The following is a 27,910-nucleotide window of genomic DNA, read 5'->3' on the forward strand; positions in this document are numbered from 1 at the left end:
TTAAAGTTATGACTGGAACTTGCATCAAATACTCTTCTCATTTTTGTAGTTGCACGTTCCTCTCTAAAAACTGGTTGATGTGGCAAATAGAACACAGGTTTATCAACAGGTTCCTTAGGACATATAATTTTCTCTATAATATTCTTATTTTCATAGTCTTTTACAGTTTCAATATACTGCAAATGAAGATTTGGATCTTTTTTAAGTCTACGCATAAGTAAATTAAGTCTGTTTTTAGCAACGATGAAGTTATTATTGAGCTCTCCCCAATCTCTTTTCCATGGTAATTGAACCTCATACCGGTTATCTTTAAAACGAACAGTTTTTTCAAATGTTTCTAAAGATTGATCTATCTCATTTTCAAAGGGATCATCTTTAATTCCTATAGACTCAAGTTGCCAAAAATTTTTAATTTCATTTTCTATATCACTATAATTATTAATTAATCCACAGTGAACCGTTCGCGTATTTTTAATATCTGAACTTAAAATGCTGCCAGTGGCTATAAAGCCAAAAACAGAATTTTGAAATCTTAGCTCTGAATTGGGCACTTCAACTTGACCGAATTTTAAGATCTGATAAAACACCTCCGCGCCTAATAATGCATCAATTTTCCCTCTTTTATAAAAGTTTGGATCAGCAAACTTAATGTTTTGAGGAAAATGTTCAGTCGGAACTTCTATATTATTTATTGGTATGGAGTCCGAGATTTTAGGCACGCACAAAAATTCTAAACTCATTTCAAAGTCAATACCGTTTGAAATAGAAGCACATACTTTAGAATTAATATTTATTCTCGTGTTATTTAATCCAGAAACCGCAACAGATATTTTTTCTCTTTTAATGCCTAACGAATTAGCACATTCAACCGTTAAGAATGACGTCATCGAACCTACATCACACAAAGCGCGAACTGATTTTAATTCACCGTAGCAATCTCTTATTAAAATATTCGCAGTAGAAAGTAAAACATTTTTCGTCTGACGCATTCCGTTTACAGCTGTGCCGGCGAAACTACTTTCTTTTATTGGTAGAAGAAGAGTCATAAACAAATTTTTCAGCATTCGGATTGAGAATGACTGTCGTCTTCCCCCCCCTACTTCCGTCTTTGAAATATGAGCACTTTCGGATTTATTTTGTTTTTCATTTTCGAAATGTAATAGCGTTGAATGCTTTCGTGAACATTTTTGACATCGATAATTAGACGAACACGTTCGAACGGAATGGTTTTTCAAACAATTAAAACAAAGCTTATTTCTTTTCACGAATTCACACCTGTCATTGACAGAAAGATTTATAAATTCCGGACACTTATATAATGAATGTAATTCTTCACCACGGCACTTTATGCACTTCAAATTTATGTTTTTCGTATTAGAAGTGGATATCATACTCGTAAGTTTTTTAGGTGGAGAATTATTACTCGTTTTTACCTCCTTTATTTTACTATTTTGAAGCGTTCTCGCTTGGCTTTGTAAAAACGAAAGTAATTGTTCAATCGTACCAAATTCTTCCGAGTTTTTTAATTCCTTTTCCCACCAGTATCGAGTTGATTTATCAAACTTATCCACTATCAAATATACTATCATTATTTCAGATAAGTTTTCTACCTTGTAGTTTAAAATATTTAAAGTTCGAATACACTCGTTCGTTACATCAATTAAATTTAGAATAGAACTAGACGTCTCGCTAATACTCGGCTGATTCAAAAGCTTTTTTATTATAGCATTTAAAAGCTCACGTTTATTCGAATACCTATCTTCTAAAAGTTTCCAAGCTATATCGAAATTTGTATCCGAAATAGAAATAGACTGTATTACTCTCAGAGCTTCGTCCTTACAACTAGCTTTTAAATATTGCAATCTCATTGCATTACTCGAAAGATTTGTTTTCTATTACACTAGCTTTAAACATATCTTTAAACATTATCCAATTCTCTATTTTACCATTGAATGTCGGTACCGATAGCGTCGGTAATTTAACATCCGAAAACACATTTGAATTATTATTACTCGGCACAGGAGAAACAGAATGTTCAGAATTCATCTTATTTTTTACTACTGCTAATTTACGTTTAATCATCAATAGCAACTCATCAACAATATCATCTGTATCTTCTTTATCCTTAATAAAGTTATCCAATTCTTCGGGTTTACATGTTTCGAAAATTGAATAAAATACAAATTTAAGTTCGTTAGAAATTTCATTAGTTTTAGTTTCAAATAGCTGCAACGCAACTGAATCTGAAACATCTAATGACGAAACAACTTTATCTTTATGCCTCGTCAGTGAACTTTTTAACACTTTTTTTCTAGTTTTTAGAGCTTCCATATTTATAACAGTTATACTCTTCAAATTTAATAGAGATTAAAATGGGAGAGCTCACCTTCGATTCTCGACGGACCACTTGAACTGTACTCAGGAGCTGGTTAACTTTGTATTTAATAACAAAGATTATCATCACAAAGATATTTACTTTATTATATATTTATTAATCTTTTTGTTGCTGTAGAGGAACGATCTGGCTCCAAAATATTTTAAATTCTCAATCACAAAGCTGTAAGATCTGTTACAGCAAGTACACAAAAGAAAAGAATACTCAATTTCAATTACGTAGGTCGAGAGTATAACGCACTAGCAGCGCCTCCTGTCGGCAGCTCTTAATCACTACTGAACAGGCCTGAACTTCACTTTTCCCAAACACTACTATATCATCAACATAAACCAACAGAATGACAAAATCTTTAAAACGATAGACACAATTACACCACTCAAACTTGATAAACCCTAGGTTACATAGTGTTCTATCCAACTCGTAGTACCATAATCGGCCACTCTGATGCAAACCATACAAGGCTCTATCTAAGCGACACACAAAAGTTTCTTTATCTCGCTCTACAAAACCCTGAGGTTGGGACATGTAAATTTCCTCTGATAAAGGAGCGTAGAGATAGGCACTTTTCACGTCACATGGTATATTTGCCCATCCAAGGTGTGCAACTAAAAGGGAGAAAAAGAGCCTTATTACTGAAAAGTTGACTACAGGAGAGTAGGTTTCATCATAGGTATCGTATTTAATTTGCCGATAACCCTGAGCCACTAAACGAGCTTTAAAACGAACAATGTTTCCAAATTCGTCACGTTTAATGTTGAAAATCCACCTGCAACCTAGTGGAGTCTTGTCTTTAGGAAGTGGAACAAGATGCCATACCTTATGCTTTCGCATGTTGGCCATTTCCTCTTCCATTGCCTCTATCCATTTAAGCTTTTCTGTGGATTTCATTGCCTGGTTATAAGTGTTTGGAATTGAAACCTCTAGTCAGCTGTCTCGTTGAAGAGTTGAAGGAGTGCCAGTTGGGATCGATTTCACCACTATAAGTGTTGCTTCCCTTGAAATCAAACAAGGTAGGATCATACTGAATATTATGCTCGGTGCAATACCTTTCTACATCATTTGGCGATTGTAGTCTTTGATTAGACCCCCTCTCAAAATAATACACATCCGTACGAGTGCCGTCTGGCCTTGGAACAGGTTTACGAAGCCAAGTTACTTGTCTCAATGTAGATTGAGTGTCAGTGCCAATTGTAGAAGAAGGTACATTGGTATCGGTTCTTTCCTCTATTTCAGGAAAATAGCCAACTGGAGTGTCAGTAGATTGGAACTCTACCCTTTCTTCAGATTCCAAATCAGGAAGGGTGCCCAGTGCAGCTCCACTGCCACTTTTCTGCATTCCAATCGACTCTTTAAAAGTAGCATTTATGGTTTCTACTACCTTTTGCTCATTTTCCAACCAAATCTTGTACCCTTTTGTTCGTACACTGTACCCAATCATTCGGCCCTTTGTTGCCTTTGGATCAAGTTTAGAATTTCTTTTAGCCTTTGGAATTCCCACATAGGCAATCGTTCCAAATGCCTTAAGATGACGTACTGATGGTACTGATGGTTTCCGCTTAGTGTATAATCGAATGGGGTTCTATCTTGGCCCTTATGACAAATTCTATTAAATGAATATGCAAAATACATTACTGCATCTGACCAAAATTCGGAACTCATTCCACTATCGTGTAAGATTGCACGTACATTATTGAGAGCTGTCTGATTAAATCTCTCACAAACTCCATTCTGTTCTGGAGTATAGACATCTGTAAATTCGTGCTTTACACCATTTTTATTACAATATGACCTGAATTGATCGTTATCATATTCTCGCCCATTGTCAGTCCTAAAGTATTTCAATCTAAGGTTCAAAGATCTTTCCGCACGTGCTATATGCCTTTCAAATACTTCAAACACCTGACTTTTCTCCACAATGGGGTATACTACCACATAACGAGAATATTCGTCAATAAAGGAAACGAAATAACGTTCACCATTCCTACCTGGAATGTTAATAGGTCCCCATACATCAGAGAAAACCCTTTCAAGCGGTCTCTTTACTTGAATACCTTTAAGGGTCTATAGGAGATTCGTCTTTGCTTATTGATTTGGCAATGTTCACAAAACAAATTAGGTGAGTGCTTTAACACAGGAAGACCTCGAACTGAATGTCTCTTACTAGTCCTGACAATAGTATCATAATTTATATGACCAAACCGACCATGCTATAATTCACTATTATTATGCTGAACTGTGGATGCCTCAAATTTTACAGATTTGCCCCCCTTTTTGATTATTTTCGGGAATACATGATAGTTACTTCCTATCAACTTAGCCTTGTACAAAGTTGAATTCTCATCATCAGTAACTTTAATTTGCCCATTTTTACCATAAAATCTTGCTCCATTGACATCCACCCTAGGTCCAGATATTAAATTTCGTCTCAGTTCAGGTGAATATAACACATCTTTAAGCAAAATAACCGTATCCCCAAATTTCATTTTAACAGTACCCTTCCCATGAATTGGAAAAGTTACCCCATCAATAGCTACTAGCATATTCTCATTTTTCACAGGAGAAAAAGTATCAAACAATTCACGATTTTTACAAAAATGATGAGATGCAGCCGTATCAAAAATCCAACTATCATCATTTTCTTCCAAATTGTTAACATTGGCTTGAGCTATAAAATGGGACTGTGCATGGGAATTTTTTTTTACTTTTACTCAACTTGGGTTTATTCTTACACTTAGAAGATGTTTTATTACTACTAGATACAGCTGAGAAAACAGAAGAAGCAGGTGAGGGTGATCTGGAAAAGTTACCTCTCATTCTACAGTATTTTTGAATATGACCTGGACGGCCACATTTATAACACTTGAGCTCTTTAATCTGCTTAAATTTGGGTTCACAGTGAGTACTTTGAACTTCTATAGTCTTATTGGAGTTTTCCCTATCTATCTCTCTTAAATTAAGACGCGTTTCCTCTGCTAGAATTTCAAGTTCAACATTTTTAAAAATGAACTTTTCATCTGCCCACCTCAAAATATTCTGAACTACTTGATCAAATTTATCTGGAAGGAACCTAAGAAACTGGAAACATATATATACGTCTCTTACAGCCTGATTAATATCAGCTAACTGTTCAGTTACGCGTTTTAATCTAGAAGAAAAGAAACTAATACTTTCATTTGGCTTAATTTTGCAATTTAAGAACTCTGAAAACAGGGACATATGTCTTGACCGATAATCTGGCTGGAAATATTTGGCAAGCGTATTCCATGCCACTACCGGGTCATCAATTTCACATATCAAATTTCTATATTCAGGGCTTACATTCATATAAATTAACGATAATGCTAATCGACTTCTATTTTGATAGTCGGCAATAATTTCTTTTGTAATACCCTTAACATCATCTAAATCAGGACATTTTTCAATACCTTGGACCAAAAGCCATGCATTTTTTTCATTCGAGACAAACTTCATATCTTTGGACCATGTAAAATAATTACATGCATCAAGTTTAGCAATATTATGCATGACACTAACAGTAGCCATATTTGAATTTTAACAAAAACCGCCCCCCAATCTCTTAAGTCCTAAATTAACTTTAAACTTCAAGTCTGCACTAAAAAATAACTCAGGAGCTGGGCCCATAACCAAAATGATGCTAACGCAAGGTTTAAAGTTTAAAGAAATTAAACATTTAGCAGTAGTAGCAATAAAAGCTCCCTGAGATATGTTGTGCAGACATTGAAGACAATAAAAGATTTTGAACTTAACCAATTTATTAACAATATAATAAAGAATAAAAACACAGAAAATAAATGTCAACAATATTAGAGTCTTAGGAAAAATATAATATAACCATCATTCATCAAACAATATTTTTTACCTGGTCTCCAAAACACTGGCATTCTATACAAACAAAAATGTCCTAAACAGTAATTATGCGGCCTAAAAATAAAGCTGGCTACCCATTCAATAAGTCCATAATCAATGGTCAAGAAAAACACCTGAAAATTTAAATGAAGTTCTTGAAAGCACTTAAAACAGGCCTAAACCCGTTTGTACAAGGAGTCTCCGCTCACGTATTTTTAATTGCCGCCTTTATTGAAGAACATGGATGCCGCCCACGGCAGTCACTCATATGGTAGCCTCTGGAACCAAAGAACTTTAATCTGGAACAATCATCCCGCAAACCGGAACCAAGGCACTTTATTCACCGGACTGCATGCATCCTTCTGAAGGGGCTGGAAACCGCTCACTCAAGTGCCGGGAAAGCAGGAACTAGAAGGGTTGAGCCAGAGCGAAGCGAGATACTTATAGCAGAAGTAGGAATGACGTCATCTCACGGCAACCAATCAGCTATCGGCACGAATCGGCTTTTCAGATGACGTAACATCATGTTTCGTTTTTGCATCTCAATTAGGTTGAAACAGTCCGTTCTCAATGCAAACAGTGGCAGCAAGAAAAAGAAGTAGAAGTAACTACTATATTACATTAAAATAAGGACTAAACTAAATAAACATTTAAAGGAGGAGAAATGATGCAGTAAAAGGTTTAAAAATAAGCTATATTTTCCAACACTATGCACAAAACTAAGCGTACTTCAAATTCAGCTTATATTACAATAAAGGTAACAAACATAAACATTAACCGCAGTATTTCAATAACATATAACAATAATTATAAATTATTAATTTATTCAATTACATCTGTAATCTACCGACAGATGACATTATAAGAAAACCGCAGTTAGAGAGCGCAAATGGAAAAGCGACAGTCAAGAGAGCGGACCATGAGTTGTGTTTGAACTATGATCCCACACCATATAATTGGAGTGCTTACTTATATAATTAATAAACCAAAAGTAATAATACCTTGTGTCCGTTCTAGTGAGTCAAGCCAGGAAAAATATTTAACACATCATATACATAAATAGTGCAGTATAATTTATATTAGTATAACGTCACTTCAAATCGATATTGATTTGTAAAAAATTATTCGAGAGAAAAATAAAACGGAAACATACTTATTCTCTGCCATTTTGCAACCCAGCTATCTTCGCCTCCCATCAGAGCTATCATTCTGAAAAATAAAAATAATAAAAGACACGTTATAGCAAGAAAATATTTTGTTTAGCAAAGCATACACACAATTTTGGTAAAGTTTACATGCCAGATGACGTTAATTTGGGGAGGGGAAAAAAAAAAAAAAAAAAAAAAAAGAAATTAGCAAAGAAAATAAGGGCAATGGAAGTGACATTTGCTGTACGCGTTTCAAAGATCTGCTCATAACTTCTTTTTCTGCGGTTATTTAATATAAAACCCAGAATCACAATTCTTAATGGCAATAAGTAAAAGTTGGATCATTAAAGAAAATGAAAAGATTTTAATATATGAGAAAATCTTCATGAATTGTAATTCACCAACTGAAGAAATCTTTTGAACAATTTTGATAGCAAAGAGCTCAAAAGTATGATTTTTCGACTCCAATGGATTTTTTATGAAATTCTCCCAATAGAAATTTCATGTTCTTTGATGCGAAATTGATAGCAATGAGACTACCAATAAATGTCGTCAAGTATTTAATTTTCAAACATTATTACAGAATCTCCTCAAATGTTTTGCTGTGTTTCTGTTTTAATACAGTCAAAAGTCGTTAATCCGGACTCGTCGGGACTTCGGCGATTCCGGATTATCGATTTTTCCGGATTATAGATCATCAGTTTAAATCTCGTAAGATGGCATGCAGAAATTCTAAAATTAAAAACATGAAACCGTAATTTATGAAATAAAGAACAATTATAATATAAAGGGAATCAAAATTTACAAAAAAAAAGCTTAATATTTATTTGTTTACTTTATAAAACATTTCTTTCAATGTAAGTTGTTTAAGTTGCTTCGTCTTATGTGATAATACTTTCTCTTTAATTCTACAAACAGACATGATTTCTTGTTCAGTTACAAAGTTCCGCTGTTCAAGTCCCGTTAATTGCTGTGCCGAGAATACCGACTAACTTGTCAATCGAAATTTTTTTGTTTTCACTAACCTCTCTGTCACATTCTTCATGTCTTCATCCATTTTTTGCAGCAATTCCACTTTTTGTTTGATGGACATCGAAACATACTTTCGTTTTGTACGATCCTTTGGGGAGCTCCAGAATCGGAAATTCTATTTGACATAATCGAAAGTTCAAGTTTACTTTTATAAAATTGCTCTTACAGTCTGCAAAAAATAATAAGCCGGATCCAATTCGAAGATTAAGGAACAACGCAATCATCAACGTTAACTGAAATAGATAAATAGATAATTTTAGCTTATACTGTCCGTTATACATAAAACGCGAACGTGAAAACATTTTCTGCACTTGCGCACACGCATATGCGCAGTCGTAAAAGGTCTTACGCGCACGCGTAAACGCCTATGCGCATGTGTCAACGCGGCGCATGCGCAGAAACGTTTTAGCTTTGAGGTCCGGATTATGGGTGTCCGAATTAACGACTTTTGACTGTATATGATTCTGGGATGTTGTTGTGTGCTGTAGAAGAGGACTGCTGCCCCTGGCTTTTAAGATGCTAGCCTCACAGCATTAAAATCCTCTTTGCAGAAGCTATCTACTACTGCTACACTGCCGCCTCAGGTCGGCTAGCAGAACAGACGGCTGGATCACAAGAAGAGGAAGTGTTACCCGACTAGTTAGGAAGAAAAGGTCACTTTAAGGATGAATGCATATACTGATTACAGACATAGGAGGGCACTAGCGGTCCACTACATTGACTAATGTTCTTTAAGCTTTCGTTTGGACTTTGCTAACACATGCTAAAGAACATTACAGTTAGTTGGCTCCCTATATGAGTGCCTGTTACATTTTGCATGATTTTTCAACAGGCATTATAGAGTAATTTAACTAAGTTTCGGAAACCTTAATTTCTACTTGCGCTAATTTAGCACTTCGTGCATTTTGCTTAGGCCTTGCTATGAGACCGATTTACAGTTGAAATCTGACCTAAATACAAAACCTTTCATATGCGCTAATACCTTACGCATACATTAGTAAATTTTATATACATTATACATATTTCATATACATAGTGCACACTGATACTGAGACCAAGATGGTTTACAGTGAATTTACAATGCTCGTATTTTAAGTTGTAGTTACAATCTGACCTAATTACAAAAACTTTCACATACACTAATACCTTATGCCTACAGTAATATATTTCCCCTACGTTACTATATTATACATATTTCACATACATTATGTATACTGATACATTGTTGTGGAAACCTTACTGTTACATTCATAATGAGAAAGATAATGGTGTATATGCGATTGATTTACAGTGAATTTATGATGGGACTTGTGTAAATTGGAGAGTTACAATCTGACTTAAACACAAAACCTTTCACATAATACATTATGCAAACTGATAATTTGCTGTGGCAATATTACAGTTACACTGACAGGTGGATATGAGCAAATACTTGACATTATTATATTAATTTTCTGATTCTACGTATCATCATCTTACTAGTGGCCAAACAAGGTACAATTAAATCCTCAAAAACCACTCGCAAATTTTTAAAAAATAGTTTTCTTCTTATTTAGTCCTCCTTCGATATAAAATATTTTCAGCATTTTATAACACAACATATTTTATTTATGGGGTAGTTACGCCTTATTTAAACTCCTTTAAATTTGATATTTTTAATTAAAAAAAGATTGTAATGTAATATGTGGCAATGATAACTTTAATTAGCTTCCGTAACATATTTTAATTTACATAAATTATATATATTATTAATAAAAAATAAACAAAGATTCAAATTATTAATAAATGAGCTTATGGTTAGTTTATTACTCAGCAGCAGCTTGATTTAATTCGAATGATAAATTTAACATTTAATGTTTTGGAAAATAGCAACATTGAGCACAGGTGACGAGCGTGGCACGTGAATGATAAATTAAAACACCATATTCGTGCAGCGACAATATTCTGAAAATGCTGAGTGAGCAGGGTGGAAGATAAATACTTATGTTTCGCATAGTGAGAATGCTTTCGAATTATAACGAAAATACAGGGTGGTCACAAAAAAACTTCCCCGATATATGAGCCCCTAGCAACCTATATTGTTATTTGAAGATATGCACTCGAGAGGATTTTAAAACTGTAGTGGCTTCACGGTTAAAGTGAAACAATTTTGAAATTTTCAACTTTAAGCATTTTTTTTTTTTTTCCCCTCTCAGCGCAAACTGATCAGCGCATTGAAAAACCATAAATGGCGTTGGTACGATGGTACGATTTCATGTATGACGAAAATTGCCTGCGTAAATCATTTGCAAAGAAGAGCATTGTACGAGGACCAATGATAACACAAAAGAGAAGACAGGATAAAACTTTTTTTTTTTTGGAGTTTTCAATGTGAGTATTTAGCTTTTAACATGGTCACTTTCGCAGATGATAATGGAATACATGTGAAAGATACCATGATAATGGGCGTAACACCGCAGAAAGAAAATGTATAACTTCTAGCCCTGTGAATTATTGAATGAATATGAATTGAATTATATGAATACACATATATTTGCTTAATAAAGTTACACGCATTTACTTCGAAATTAATTCTTGTAAATGCATTCTGCTTTAATGTTTATTTTACTTACAAAAAATGTAATATTTAATAGAGGTAAGCGGCCATGATTTAGCTCCCAGAATTCAGAGGTGTGGTTTACAGGGTGCTGACTATATGTGGTCGGTACATTATTCCAAGGATTGAACTTCTTTACTTAAAGAATGGCGCTACAAGATTGTGTTCCTTATTGACGCTTCAAGACACATCTTCACACGATGAGTTAGCCTAACCATGGCCTAACTGACTCTTTTGGTGCATCAGCGCCACCTATAGTAGCTCATACTTTATAACATACTGGCCTGCGATGAACAAATCTTCATCACAAGCTTCAAATTTAGAATTATTTTAATGCAATATTTGATACTAACAAGATTTTCAACTAATATTATATGACAAGTAATTCGCCCATTTTGTGGGAATGAGAAAATTTTCTGAAACTTTTTTCATTTGAGAAAATAACGACAATTTCAATATGACATAACGTTCTCGAAGAAAGGGAAGAAAAAAAAAAAAAAAAAAAAAAAAAAAAAAAAAAAAAACATTTAATCAACTACATTTTCAACAGTTGATACCATTGAAGAATGTGGGTTTATACTGTGGCCTTCGAAACACAGGTATCATATTAAAAATGGATAATGATTTTGCATATTCTATAACATAAACGTTTTTTGGTGTACATTCGCCATTTTAAAAATGGAACCCATATCTGCTATATGACGTGTTAAAAAAAATTTTGCCCAGACGAATTTCAAAATTTAAGTTATTACGTTTCGTTATACGATTTCAAAAATCCGGTCAGATGATTTATAATTATCCTGTATACTACTATGTATATTAAAAATATTGCGGGTATAAATATGCATATCACGATATAATCTAAATGAGATAAAATAAGCGTACTATGAACTTCTGAATAATTTTATTCGCGTCTGTACTCAGTGCAGAGAGACGCTGCCAGGTCTGGCGAAAACTGAACTTTGTACTTACAGAAATTTCAAATTCAGTAAAATAAAACCAAGTGAGCACAAGTTATTCAAATTCTCCATTTCTAAACTTCAGCCGCGTGCTTTAAAAAGAAAAGAGGGGGGAGGGGAAGAAAAAGAAAAAAAAAAAAAAAGAAGAAGAAGAAGAAAGAGAGAGAGAGGAAGGGAAAAAATCAAGGTCGATTAAAAGGAACGTCTATATATAGAATCAAGGTTTTCCCTAACATATTCGTTTATCTCTACTTATAATTTAACTTTTAATGGTTTTTTGACAGAAACGTTAATATTTTAAGCTCACTATTTAAAATTTTAAAAAAGATACACTTTTATTCATCCAATTAGTTAACCAAATTAAAATATTGTTTAAAAAACGTTGAAAATTTCTGAGATAGCCACAGTAAATAAATGGTCATCATATGTAATTACTTTTATTAACACTTATGAACCAATTTTTAAGAACGCAAAATGCTTGCTCAAAGAAACAGGGCTTGGTGCACAATACAAAAAGAAGTGCTAAAAAATAAATACATCGAAATAAAACAAAAATATATAAAATTACAGTTCATATAATGTTTGAACCACAGCGTTAATTCAATGCTCAGTTAATCTAGTAATTTTCGTCCTTTAATTACAGTCTAATCATGCTGAAAATTCCCTTTCTCACAGATAACGAACTTTTGAGATTAAAACATTTATTTAACTTTAAAAAAATTAAAAAAAAAAAAAACTTTCCGTTAAATAAATGTTTTTATTCACTCACTCGGTATCTTTAACCATCATAACATATTTGATGATCTTCCTACCGGCCATGTTACTCCCCTTCCCGTCAACCAACTGAAAAACACTCAAATTAGATCTGAAATGAGTTTAATCCCTCTCCTATAATACAGCTACGTCGGGATAAGACAGTTTAACAAGCAAACAAGCAAAACCCTACAATTAAAACAAATCTTAAATGTTAATCATAATGATCCGTATCTTAAAAGAGAGTGCACATGCGGCAATTATCCCATAAATATAATTATAACAAATCGAGAACATAAAGCAAAATACTAAAAGCACATTTAAACAGCTTACATAATCAAAAGGCTACCACAATTCCATCACACAAAAAAGGAACGAAATGGAGAAATTCGCAAAGAATATGACATTAAATTTTTTTTTAAATATCTTCTGTGCACACCACACCTTCCTTGAACGGCCTATTAAATTCCACATATTTTTTTGCTGCATTTCATTTAAATTTATTTCTTTGAATTTCATTAGAGATTTATTTTTTATTCATTTAATTCAGTTCACTCTTCGCGGCCAGGCACAAATAAATAAAAACTCAAAACATCTTCATTAAAAATTGTAAAATCCATAAAAACATAAAACATCAAATACAGTTAAAACAATTTTTAAAAAATTTACAATTAAAATTAGAGTTTCTACGCAAAAATAAGCAATTCGACTAGCGGGCAGGAAGACAAAATTTTCAGTGCAGGAAACTGAGAGTTAACGTTTAGGCCCATTGGGCGAAAAGACACTGAAGTTAGTGCGCCAACTGTTTTAATTCGCTATTCTAGTAAGTGTTTCAAATGTATACAAATGGACGCCTCACCTAGGGTGGCTTAAACTTTTAAATGGTTGATAAATCTACAACTATTGCATGCAGATTAACTAAAAGCATTAAAAACCTTAACCAGAACATAAGAACAACATAATTCAATCACTTTTAAAGCAAAGAATGCACAATTTACAACAATATAAGGAGAAAAAAAACAGGAGTTCACCAAGCCGGGTAACAGAGTAGGTATGTATGCAATAAAGAAGAGTATACATGTATTTATGTAATAAAAGAAAATTTAACAGGAGTTTTTTTTATTGATGTAGGAACACTGAAACGTAGAAGCGTAGAAATACTGATTGCTAAGATACTTGATAATTAAAACGTAGAATTCGTAATGACTAAGCAAGTTGGAAGTCGAGGCGGTTTTAATTCCATTTTTATTTCCAGTTGATATTTGTGGCCACAAACACTTTACACTCTAATCGTGCCTAGTCACAGAATATTTACATTTTTGATACTTTTACGATAGGAAGGGAGCCCAGCGAAATTACGTCCAAGCAGCGCACAGAGGGGAGCTAAAGTGAGTAGTTATACAATATGGAAGCTCACGAAGAGGCAGTTTGGTTTGAGTTAGAAAAGTTTCTGTTCTCAGAGTTTAGATTTTCAATCACTACGTCATCAGCGTTACGCAAAGTTTCGTGGCATAGATAAATCCAGAAATGACGCAGTCTGAAAGTTATTACGATTTTTAGAATAGGGAGGAAGAATTAAGAGGTTACCGTTAGTTTAAATTATAATTTTGATTTACATATTTTTTATCTTACATATTTCTCCCTCCCTCTTCAAAGAGAAAAAGGCTTGGCGAGAAAAAAAGCCTTTTGAGAAAAAAGAATACGAACATGTACGTTTCACTATGTCCCATCATTATTCACGAGTTCTCTCGCATGTAAATTAGAAAATACTTAAAAATCTAATTTGAAAATATAATTTCTAAATAAAAGTAAATAACAATAAGCTGACAGAAACATAATCTTGAAAGTTCTTAAAATAATGGGAAAATGTCCAATGAAAAGTTTGAAGTTTTTGATGAAATAGTTCTACAATTCTTGACACAGAAATGGAATAGTTCCGAGAGTTCTTGATTTCTTATGAAAACTTGAAAGTATAACACACACAGTTTGTGAGTAATTCGTTTGTGAGTAATGCAATAAATTCTTCTGATTGCAAATGCAATGCAATAACACAATAATATAATAGAACAACTTTGATGATTAGCTGGCATGACCTCTCCAAACAAAATCAGGGCACCAACTTGCTGATGTTTGGGCGATGCTTAAAATTAAATAAAAAAAAAAACCTCCGTTGCTTAAAAAAGAAAACTAGTTTTTAGCACTGTACAATCATCAAAGTTCGCTTAAATCTTTCATACTACTTAATTAATTGAAATACAATTTAAAAAAAATCTTTCATATTACTTAATTATATAATATTTCATATTACTTAATTATATATTTAATTTCATATTACTTAATTTAAAAAATCTTTCATATTACTTAATTAATTGAAATACAAAAATACAAATCATAAAACTTTGTCAAAAATAACTGAAAAATATAAACTTAGATAATATTTTAAAGGCCTCTGAAAAGTCTTTGTGTTTTGTTACTGTTAGTTTAAACTATAATTTTGATTTACATATTTTTAATCTTACATGTATATATTTATATAAGTTTGTGTATAAATATATACATATATAATCCTTACAAAATGATCCAACATGGCTTATTCCAAATCACCTTTCGATATATTTTCTCACAGATCAGTGACACCAATTACATCTAACTTTCACCAATTTTCAGTCTTATCAGGATGAGGAAGAAGAATGCTCAACAAATTAGAGCTAGTGTCATTATTTGATTGATCTAGCAGCTTTCCCATTATCATCTATCCAAACAGGCTTTGAACGGCCAAGTCCAATCCAAAGTCAAATCCACAGTCTTATTTACACATATTTCCAACCTCGCCAACTCCAAGCAATATTTCTATTTGTGGTTGACCTCTACCCACATCGGTCAATCGAATTCCTTTAAGTTTCAATTCTTCCATCCAACGTCTCTGCCCGAGTCTTCCAATTGAACCACAAATTACAGGCTGATCAAAATTTGAATTTTGCGGGAATAATCCTCGGTTAAACTTTTGAGAAGAATACTATATAGCATCGATAATCCTCTCTTCGAGAACCAATACCTCCGAACAACAGACGAACTTAAGTTTCGGAACCAATGGGCTCACGTCCCCTTTCTTCAGCAGTTTTCTTCAAAATGTAAGACCGTTGTGAACCCGAATCAAAAAGTACTCTAACTGAATGTTTCTTTTTTCCAAATTTACTAGTAAAGATTGGTGGAATACTCCTCCAGAATAACATAAGTTAAACAGTAACATGAGTATTTGGTTTTTCGCCGTCCTGACTTCCCTTCGCTTCATCCTTTCCTTATGTACTTTCAGCTTTGGGTACATAATAGCCCACTGTTTCTTAGAACAAATTAAGCACTATACGTTGGATTTGCAAATTCTCGCTTGATGCAATTGCAAATTCTCGCTTTTCAAACAAGGTAAAAATCCCCTTTCTTCTTTAAAATATCTTGTTTTGGTTGTAAGCCATCTGTAGTGGGGGAGAGGGGACTTTGCGTTCATTGCGGTTGTAGCAAAATATGTTTTTCTTGTCTTTTTTTCGCCAGAAAATAAATCATTTGCTGTCGGTACGAGTCCATTTTCGATTTTCTGAGCTTACTTTTTCTTCTTCGTTATCTTCACTTTTTAAATTTAAATCCACCAAATGCCGTAGATATTCGTTGTTCACTTTCACCTTCATTCCTAACAAAACTCATCAGATCATCCAGTCTATCCTTTGAAGTTTCTCAAATTTTTTATTTGTCTTTGCCAAACTCTTTGCAATTCCTCAGGCATCGTACATTTTTGTCTCCGAATGAACCTAATGCTCTTATTGCGATTCAAGTTGATCATGCAAAGACGAAAGAGAAAACAAATCTTGACGCATACGCCACATAAAATTCAATTCAACACCAAAATTACAAAATATTTAAAAACAGTATACCCTTAGAATATCTAATAATCTCACACGCGCTGGAGATAATTCCCCACTCCGTACAGTGTTGACACTGCAGGCTTTGATATCGTTGAGTTTTTTACTTAAAAATTCGTTAAAATATTGATCAAGAAAGTAGTATTGTTCTGAAAATTAAAATAATATCTAGAGCTAGTTTCCTTTTCAAAAGGAATATTAACACGTAATAAAGTAAAATTAGCCAAAACAAAAGTTATTTTCTCAGATGGAGATAATGTTCCCGTAAGAAAACAGCGCGATATTTTTCTAAAAGACCAGTCTGATGTTAAAACGTAGAAAAGCAAAAATTAACTACAGCCAAATAAAATGTATCACCAAAAGTATAAACAGCTTGTTGCGTGCGTACGGGTTCGTTACGAAATGAATGCACAAGTCCGATAAAAAAAATGAAGAAAATTTATTATTATTACAACAAATATGATTAAATGACCTCAAATAATCGTGCAGTATCACAATATATCACAGTAGTTATCTTCTAACTACTCAAACGTTCAACAGAACTTAATTCAAAACAGCTAAAGAAAGCTAATCCGCGAATTCGCTACAGTCAACAAGAGCAGTTTTCTAAACAAACAACAAACTAAGTAACTAACTCGAACTGAGAGGTTTCCCTCCTTTTATAAGATTTTAAAATCGCGTGCGAGAATTTTCTAGTAATTTCTCGAAATCAAAAAGAGATATTTATTAAATGTTTAATGCACGCGCTCTTGTACTCGTATTTTCAATTTTCCGGCTTAGCTTTCTTTTAATATTCGTCACGCGCTGCACTGCGCGGGAAATAAAACCATTTAATTTATAATTGAACTTAACATTAGCTTTTTAAATACCAAATTCGTAACAAACTATTTTCTAAAGATTCGCATTTATTTAAAACGCAAAATAAAGATATTCTACGTAATTCATGTGAAGTTTTCAGTTGTTATGAAACTACTATTTAAGCCCCAAGCCAGAAATGCGCATCGTTTTTGGCCAAATGTAGTACTCAAAATTGAGGTGCGCATTAGATTCGATGGCGCATTAGATTCGAGTGCAAAGTTCGCCGATGACGTCAACCAAATTTAAATTGTAACAATGGATTACTGTATTTCTCGACTACATTTACCGTTACATTTATCGTTGACACATTACTGCATAGAGGATACAAACTGCAGAGTACGTAGTCACGAAATGGAGAACAAGCTGAGAAGAATGTCATATGACGCTACTTTCAAACGTAAAGTAATTCTTTATCCTGAAAGAAATGGCAATAGAAAGGCTGGGAGAGAATTAAACGTAGCTGAGAGCAATGTTCGCTTGTGGCGGCAACAGAAATTGGCACTGTTTGCAACTAAAACTAGTAGAAAGAAATACACTGGCCCTCGCAAAGGAAGACACCCTAAAATTGAAGAAAAAGTTTTGGAATTTGTACGTGAAAGGAGGAAGAATGGACAACCTGTGACTAGCGACACTATAAGAAATAAAGCAAAAGAAGAGGCTGAAGTTCTTGGAATACCGAAACAAGAGTTTAAAGCTAGCCGTCGATGGGTGGATCGGTTTATGAAGCGGATGGGCTTATTTCTAAGACGCCGTACAACAATATGCCAAAAGCTTCCTGCAGAGTTTGAGGGAAAACTACTAACATTTTAGCGGTATCTCATCACACTTCGAAAGGAAAAGAATTTTTCAATGGGGCAAATTGGCAACGCTGACGAGACGCCAATTTGGTTGTTTGATATGCCTCGTAACTACACCATTACGGAGAAGGGGACTAAAAAAGTTATCATCAAAATAGTGAATACAGACGTTTACTATTAATCACTGATTGTAGAAACTGTTAGCTAGATAGAAATGTTACCATTTATTTCATGTTCATACTTTACGATATGTACCGTATATATACGGTAGTGGTAATTAACAATGATTGTTTCACATAACAATAGCCCACTAATAGGTTAATTCTATGTTCTGTTACTTTATGTATAAATCCATTGTTGTATAAAATATGGTATCTAAATTTAAATAAAATTATCATACCATTGATTGATAGTTTATATACAAATCCATTGTTGTATAAAATAAGATTCAATAAATTCCTCATACCATTGATGCGCATTACATTCGCCGACAAACAAATTTTTTATTATTTAAAGTTTTAAAATGGGGATGCGCATTAGATTCGCATAAATACGGTATTTACTTTACTGTCTTTGCAACAGTAAGTGTGTTGGAGATATTGCACTACTATTGAATGATGGCATTTCAATTAAGTAGGCTTAAAATTGAACAGATCTAGATGAATAAACTTAGATTATCCTATTTACGCTCTTATGTAAAATAATAAAGGTATGTAAATTAACATTTATGTATAATAACAAATTATATTTTTATTTACTTACTTGTTTTACTAACGTCTTGTAACCAAAGAGGTGTGAATTACTTTTTCATATTCTTTACAATTAGTATATATTTATATGCATTAATTTTTTCATCTAATGTATTTTTTTCAAGTTCGCAGAACAAAATATGGATCCTACCGAATAAATTCACCTCGAGAGATATTAGGTATCATTTTGTCAAATTAGATTTTTTTTTTAAAAAAAAGGAGGGGGGGTCAGAAATGGCGGTATTGTCAGCAGATAATTTCCCGTTCTTCGGGATCTTCCTCCAATCTAAAAATTTATTTTACACTGTGCTTTGTAGTAGCAAAATATTAATTATATTAATAAAATAATGTAATTTTCAACAAAAGTGAGTTTAGTTTTCATTTTAACATTTAGCATTTTTTTATTCCAGAATTTTATTCTTGTCCAGTGACGAAACATTTTTTTAGGGAATCTCGAAAATACATTTGAAACAAATCAGCCCAGGGAAAGAGCGATTTGGTTGAGTTGATTCCAGGGATCCCACTTCTTGTTCAATTCTTTCTGCTTTTCTTCCACCTTTGCGCATCAATCTTGATCCATGTCTGTTCTGAACGCATTCAAGTTCCTTGTTGGTGAGCGGTGAATCATTAAAAAGAATTGAGTCACTTCAGTGAGCGAACGGTTCCGACCCTTAAAGTTCCGACCTTCGGAACCCTTAAAGAAGCGGTTTTGACCATCTCTATTCGAGCTCTCCGGGTCTGAAAATAACTTTCAGAGGGTTCAAACTTTCATCCACCGACTATTAATTTGGAGACAGATTTCGTTAAACTTAACGCTTTGTGATGCAATTAGTGACGCCGATGATTGGATAGCGAGCAGTCTACATTTCAGGTTTTTGATTCAAATTTTTGGTATACGTAGGCTGTCATTTTATACTTACTTACCACCAGCTGAGTTGCAGTACCGCCTATTATAAGACTTTCAGCATTTGTACTCAATTGCTGGAGCATTCTGTTGTCGCTAAGTCGTCCAGTAAAAAATCTCTATGGAATATTAATATTTGTAGTGAAATTTATAAAGCTACTTTGGAAGACAGATACCTGTGACCTGTGGTTATTAAAGAGACACTATCAAGACTCTGCCTGTGCTAGAATGAGGATCTTAACAATGTTTTATGCATTGTGATTCTGAGATTACACAGAGCATTTACTCTAGAAGTCAGTTATAACTTGGATGTAAGAAGTTATTCCGATGCATTATACTGAGCAATATCAACTAAGTATATTGATATACATCATATGTGCTATTCACATATTTGCTAACATAGTGCTATTCACAGAGATCCTTAATCGATAATTTACTACGGTCTCTTTTTCGCTCTCTCTCATAGCTTTCGCAATAAAATTGCTAATTTCCAAACTTCGCCATTAAATGCGCTGCAGATGGTCTCATATCATAGAGCACAGTCACCTTACTGCAAGTAAACACAACTTGCACTAAATTTTTACATTCAAAAGTTATTTTGGAGTTTAAGGATTTTACCATACACCCTGTATTGCGTGGCCCATTAGAAGTATGACATCAATTTAATAATATGCTCACCCAATAATAATGGAACATAAAAAGGCTAAAGGTGTTATTAAAAAAAAAAATAAATATGATCATTTTGTTTGGCAGCTCAGGTGGCAGTTATGATAAACATGAAGAACCTTAGTTAAAAAACATAATATTTACGCTAGAACATCCCTTAATTTAGATGATAACTGACTGAATGTCCGTAAGTGGCCCACTACTCGTGCATTTATTAATCTACTTGAAACTGCCAAAATTTCCCAATTTCATAAATTTTTATACTACTTTTACTAATGTAAATATTTAGCTACAGTTCTTGATTATTTCTGAACCCTGACATGGGATCCCTATACGAAATTTGGGCACTCGCATTAGACGATTAAGCGGTAGTTTCAATAGTTTGATAGATATTCTTAGAGAAAGTATAAATTTTACTTATTTTTACATATTGCTAACTGTTACTTCACGCAAGTCTTACACCAGTCAATACGAAACGAGATGCCTTCACAAAGGTGCTGACCTTGTAAAGTGGGCTATCGTCGGCAAAAACCATTACCAAGATAACCTGGTAAAGGCAACCTGACTTTCATAAAGATGCTCAGCTTTTAACTTGAAAGCTCATACCTTTAAGCATGATTTTAGTTTTTAACCCTGATTAACGAGACAAACAAAATTCCAACTTGCATAAGGGTCCCGGTATCTTTAGGCACACACATCCTTACGAAAGATTCTGTCTTGATAAATACCAGCTGATTAGTAGAATTCTGCCGGCACCCTTCCACAACGATCTCTTCATGACGACTGCGTGTAAACAAAACCAGTTTACAGATATTTGATGCCTTTCACTATAATAATGCATGAAGAAATAACAGGAAATTCGGCTCGCATACAATTAGAACCAGCATTCGAAAAATGAATATCTTAATGTACACTACGCATTCAAAAGAAAATTATTTTTGCATTTTTCGATTTTCTCCGATCAGCAGTTTTTATGGTAAGAATGTGAAGACGGAAAATATTGAATAAATTTAGTACAGAGACATTTTTATAGCATGCATTAAAAATACGGTATTGAGAAACAATCCACTGCTGTGAAATGGAATGATAAGCCGTTGTGGACCAAATTTTTCGTCAAGGACAAAAGAAAACTTCATCTAAAAAAGCAGTTCAGAAAAGCACTCCATTCTCGGAAGCATGAGCGAAAAGGGTCATAATTTTGAAATTTTTCCTGGTTCTTGTTTATAAAACGCACAAAATGTACGAAATATCGCATTAATTTATATCACCCCATTAGAAAATTTATACGAAGAAATCACAAATCAGGTACATTTACTAAGTAATTGTGTTTCGAAACACTGGAACATAAGAGCTTTTAAAATTATTGCTACCAAAGAAGTAGCCAATAAATTTTAAAACAATGCTTTCAGCACGTTGCTAGCTTATAAAAACCTTTGCTGAGTGATTTTTTCCCCCTCCGGGATTTAGGGAAAAAAAAAAAAAAAAAGTACGTCTGAAATGTTATTTTTATATTTTTATTTCTAAGGTAATTATTAGAACAACTTTCTAGTCGGTGATTGAAGAGCAAGAAAAGAAAAAGAGAAATTGGGGAAATAAGGATTCTCGGAAAAACGTGTGTGATGTTAGTGAACAACGTGTGTGGAAAATACTAAAAATCCATTAATGGAAATTAAAAACAAAATTATAATATATAATAAAATAAAAAAGACATATTTCTCATTTCTAGAATTTTGTGGTTTAGCATTAATTACACTTGATTTATTCAAGCGCAAAAATCAGCATTTCTCAACTATTTTCATGCGCAGAGGCTTTTAAAATAATTAAAAATTTTTAAGGAAGTCCGCATTATTGTTATGAATTTTGTACATATATTAATAATTTTAGTGAAATTGTAGTATTTGTTGGTACAATGTAAAATGAAAATCTAAAGGCGATGCTTTGCTGGAGAAGTAAGAATGCAGGGGCAAGTCTACTTAACATTGCGAAAAGGGCTATTCTCGCTACACTGGCGAAATATTGCCAAGCTGGCGACTGTTTTGGCGATTAATTTTTGTCGTCAAATTCGGCAAGAAATCGCCAAAAGTCGCAAAACTTGGGAAACTTTAGGCGACATTTTGCTCCGGTCCCTGTATAACCGACCGTAATGGGTACTGTAATTGAATAACTGTAATCTATACATGTAGCTGTTGTGACGATACAGCTACTAGCCCCCCCCCCGCGGGCACAGGTGCTGAATTATAACTTCCTGTTTGTTCGCGGACGAAATGGACCATACCTGCAAAAAGCAGGACTGCAGATAAAATCCCCTGGGAGTTTCCGGACACAAGGAACTAATTATGTTTCTCTTCGCAGATAATAAAACGAGTGAAATCTTTGTGTAAGAGTTCTTCATGTAATTTTGAGGTGACAGGACGTATCTTTTACGTTCAAAATCACACCAGTGGTTTCTGTAGAACAATAGTTTTTTTATGCTGTAACTACAGTAAAAAGGACGCTTTTTTGCGTCCAATCTGCGTTAGGAAAAATGAATACAGTTAGGAAAAATGAATATCTTAACGTAATTTTTAATAACGTTAACATTATTAAAATGTTAACGTTATTAACATTTTAATAATGTTAACGTAATAACGTAATTTTAATAATGTTAATGTAAATTTAATAATTTTAATAATGTTAATGTTTTTAATAATCCTTAACGTTAATATTTAGAGCTGTAATGATCAGTTTATTTTTATGTTTTAATCAAGAAATCTATTTTAGTTTATCAAATAAATAATTTAAAAGACAACCTGTCTTTCTTTCACCCGACACGGGTGTACTGACGTTACACTGTAATCGTATCCGGCCCTCACACGTCTTCCAGTTCTTTCGAGATGTAGAAAGAACTAGAAACCTTTCGGCGGCCGACAGAAAACTATACAACACCGGGAAGAGCATCAGTTTCTCAGAAGTTGTTAGTTCAGAGCGACTTTGGAGTACTGAGATATCCCTGAGAGCTTAGCCTTTTAGGTCCGCTTCGCCCAGCATTATGTTTAACATTCTGAGAAATCTGAAGTGTAACTACTCATTGTGCTCAGTGATACTTTGAAGAACTGTAAGCATATTTTTGTGGAAAGTTCCATAAATGTGAAGTACTTCTTTTGGTAAAATAAATTTTATCATGCTATCATCGGTTCTGTTTGCATTCAATCCATTAGAACCGTACGCACACAATAGTATGTATAAGGTATTTTCTCCTTCCTTTCCGCATACCTTCGTGGTGTAACTGGAAGCACGCTTGAAGCGCATTCGAGAAGTCCACAGTTCGAATTCCAGCGAGGGCAAAGCGGATTTGTTCAGTTTACAGATATCGGAAAAATCCTAAACGACTATATAAGTGCCGCCAGATGCTGGACGATAATTCGTCACCACCAGGATTTGTTGACTGGGTACTTTAATTGCCAATCACCCATTAAAAGGAAGAGTATATAAGGTATTTTCTCCCTCCTTTCCACATGCCTTCGTACTGTTAACTGGAAGCACGCTTGAGGCGTATTCGGGAGGTCCGGAGTTCGAACCGGGCGATAGCAAAGTGGATTTCTTCAGTTTTTGGACATAAAAAAAATTCTAAACGACTCTGCATATGATTCAGCTACCAATAAATATTTGGACACCTATGCAAATAAATGCCCATACATGCGGTCCTGTTAAATGCCACGCCCTCCGCCATTTAATGTAGCGTAGGAAACAACATTGGCTTTAGTCGCAAAGTGCAGAGTTATCTGATTTGGAGAAAGGTATAATCGTCGGGTATCACAAAAAAAGCCGATCCTTAAGGGGCATATGTAGCTATCAGAATGACCGAAATTCGACGATGGCCTTCAGCACACTCATAAGATTCAGGAGTGGAAGGTGAACGATGACTGTCGGAATGTGGCCCGAATCCGCAGACCCACGAAACTGGGAGAAAGGGACCAACGGGTGTTCTCCAGAGAAATTCGGAAGAACCGCACCCAACCGATGGCCCACATACTCCAAGAATTTCAACAGCAACTGGGAGTTTTGTTTCGATGAATACTAGCCACAAGAAAGCACATTTGCTTAGTGTTCACGATCGTGCCCATGAGTGGTTGATCACGAAGTCCAACACAGCTGCTCGGTTAATATGGTGCAAAGCTCTACGACATGGAATACTACTAGATCAGTGAAAACGGGTTTTCTGAAGCAACGAATCAGGGTTCACCTTCTACCGTTCGGACGGCACGGTCTGAGTCACGCATCTACCTGGAAAACAACTTCTGCCAGAATACATTGTGCCCACACTAAAGTTCGGCGAACGAATTGTGATCTAGAGGTATTTCTCCTAGTATGGACAGAAACCTTGGTCCAAATTCATTGTAAACTCAACGCTTACTGCTCTATTTTGAATGACGGTGCGCTTTCTACGTTGTGGCAGCTAGCTTACGGCTGTTACTTTTACGATGACATCGCTAGCTGTCATGTTACGAGGTCCATCATGGTTGCTCTTTTTGCGATCATATTAGCATTTCTATTCCCGGTGATACCAGTGTGACTAGAATCCTGGTTAAGCCAGGATTCCGACTCATACTCGAATCATCAAGAACAGAGAAAAGTATAAAAATGTTAATTTCATAATTTTTACAAAATTTGTCTAAATTTAGAAACGCCAAAATATGAATATTTGAATCACTTAAAGCATTTTTGTAACCGGAAGTGTATGTCTGCAACCAGTGGCTGCGAATACAAAGACCGAGTAAGGACTTTAAGGACTTTTGTATACACGGTGCATGCATATTTAGATTTGAATCTTTAAGCTTCACTTACCCTAGATAACTTGAAGGTCATAAAATGTTCACTTGGCATCGATTCTAACAATTTCTCTGTTAAAACTAAATGCTTACGGAATTCATACGCAGAAATTTTGGTACGTTATCATAATTTTCTCGGTTTAATGGCGAATAAGAAGAGGCTGATAAATTAAGAAAACACCCGTTTAAATTAAAGCTTTAAAAATCCAAATGGCTAATTCAAAGAGAATTTCCCCTTTCACCTATGGACAACAGAGGAAAATCCCTCAGCAGAAAATTTCTAAAGCCAATAATTTTTTAATGTCAGTTAATCTTTGGGCTTCAGCAAAACGCTTTTCTTAAAGAAAGTATTGTGATCAGATGCTTTAGAAAAGCTATCAGAATATCTTTGCATTCTTCCTGCCCGCAGTTCGAAATGCAGGAACCAAACGAACACTAGGGTTTCTGTCGGTGTTATATATAGGATTCTTTTCTCTGAAACCTGCGATTTCAGATGTTATTTATCTTTAATTTGTTTTTGATATAAATGATATATAATAATTTCTAAAAAAGAAAACAAGATAAATTATCCAAATTGCAACTGTATGAACGAAGCAGAAAAGTATCTTTCTTGCAATGTTTAACTAATGATTTGATAATTCTTATAACGTTATGATTTAAACGGTGTTTTCGACATTTAAATTCAAAACAATTTTGCATAAGACAATTCCATTTACCTTCACAAGCAACGAAGACGTTGACAGTAGCTTGAGTAAGCGATAAATTATTGACATTACTGCTGTCCTCATACAAATGCTGAAAAGCAATCCACATATTTTGGAAAGATGAAAGAAAGACAGCTATAAGAAAACGAAATATATATATATATATATTAATCACTTTGCTGCTACAGATTTCATAATCGATTAAAATGGATAGAGTAGCAGCATAAGATAAGGAATAAAAGACGAAGGTTTTCTTTCTCCTATAAAAGAATACGACGCTTATGATTTGACAGCTGTATCTATATGTTATCATACATTCTAAAATTTTTATGAAATTAACAAGTTTTATTAAATTGAAGATATGGCTTATTATTTTCCTCTTTCCTACGTTTACCAAAATGGTGAACATTTTTAGCTTTTGGGGTATTTTTCATTTCTGACCACCTAACCCTTCTAGAAATATCTTTGCTGTAAAGATTTAAGATACCAGTAAATTGTTGAAAATATGATGAACATACAATTTCGCTGATCTTAGACCGAGAAAAAAGTCCATCCTGGCGCAGTCTGAATGTTAATAATATGAGAAAGCGTTTTTCTTTTAAATTGCTTATAAAGAAATACGACGGAAATTATGTAATCACAAGAAGGTGAAACTAACACCATATATTTAGAAAAAGTTCATCTTTTAAGCTAAAAACATATTTTATTTATCCCGAGACAGCTGAAATCAGCAAATTCATCACGTCATTAGAGGATTCGCGTTGTTACCAGATCAACTAATGCGTTATTAGCGGATTGAAAACATCCTATAAGAAATATCAGCATTAAAATGGTATGACATGCTTCACAATGCACATCCACTTTCCAAAGGACAACATACAATCAGTGAAGTGAATCAGACCATCTCGACAAAATGATGACTAATTCGCATCTATTTTTGTTCTTTTTGTTTACTTTTGTAGTGTTCTGATGATTTAAATCTCAAGGTCGCATCTTCAAAAAATGATATTGCAGGATAGGATGATCTGTTCATGCGTAAAAATTTTAATGGCTGAACACCATCGGGCAACATTCCTTAACCACTTCTGTAACACGCGACATTTTTTTAAAATCATTCTCAGACCTTTTACTTCATTTTTTATTAATTCTTTTACTATTTAAAACGATTTCCCCCTACAGGCCTTTTATTCGAGAGAAACGCGACATTCACTGCCAAAGCGAATGCTCTGTTTGCAATTGATAGCTAAAAACTGCATTATTGTCTCGCAAAACTCCTTAACTTTCAACGAAAGCTCGAAGACGAAGAATAGACTAAATGAAGAGGACGATAATTATGTCAAAAATGTTGACGATATCTTACCGAATTCTTTCAGCATTGACAGTTTTCATTCACTTCGTATTAAAATTTCAAATTTCCACCAAATCAGTTTATAATCACTCATGTCCATAATGACCCTCTACGGACCAATAATACGGTATTCGCTTTCGGAAGTCCATAAACAATGATTTATAATTTTTTTGTTAAATTTCATAATTGAGGAGTTAAAATATTAATGTGTGTGTGTGTTGCATATCGCTTTATTGGAAAGATCAATCCAAACATATAAAACAGCTCCAGTATAGTTTACTTATCTCACCACGTTTCTGAGACTCTTTATCTAGTTCTGGGCATATAAGAAGATATTAACGTAATTTAAACAAATAAATATCAGATAATAAAAATTTCAATAGCGTAGGAAAGTTCATATTTAAAAACTTCTTAA

General features: G+C 33.9%; 1 protein-coding gene across 1 annotated transcript in view; it reads right to left on the reverse strand.

Moving 5' to 3' along the window:
• Positions 1-27,910, reverse strand: part of spt4 (Transcription elongation factor subunit spt4) — a 124,331-nt gene that overhangs the window by 37,595 nt on the left and 58,826 nt on the right. Inside the window, exon 3 of the mRNA XM_035353763.2 lies at positions 7,416-7,471. Within this exon, the coding sequence (XP_035209654.1) occupies positions 7,416-7,471 (56 nt within the window). The remainder of the gene's footprint in view (positions 1-7,415; positions 7,472-27,910) is intronic.

Source organism: Stegodyphus dumicola, chromosome 7, assembly GCF_044657685.1.
Source record: "Stegodyphus dumicola isolate Sdum_Otavi_A_Nest chromosome 7, ASM4465768v1".
NCBI classification, from domain to species: Eukaryota; Metazoa; Arthropoda; class Arachnida; order Araneae; family Eresidae; genus Stegodyphus; species Stegodyphus dumicola.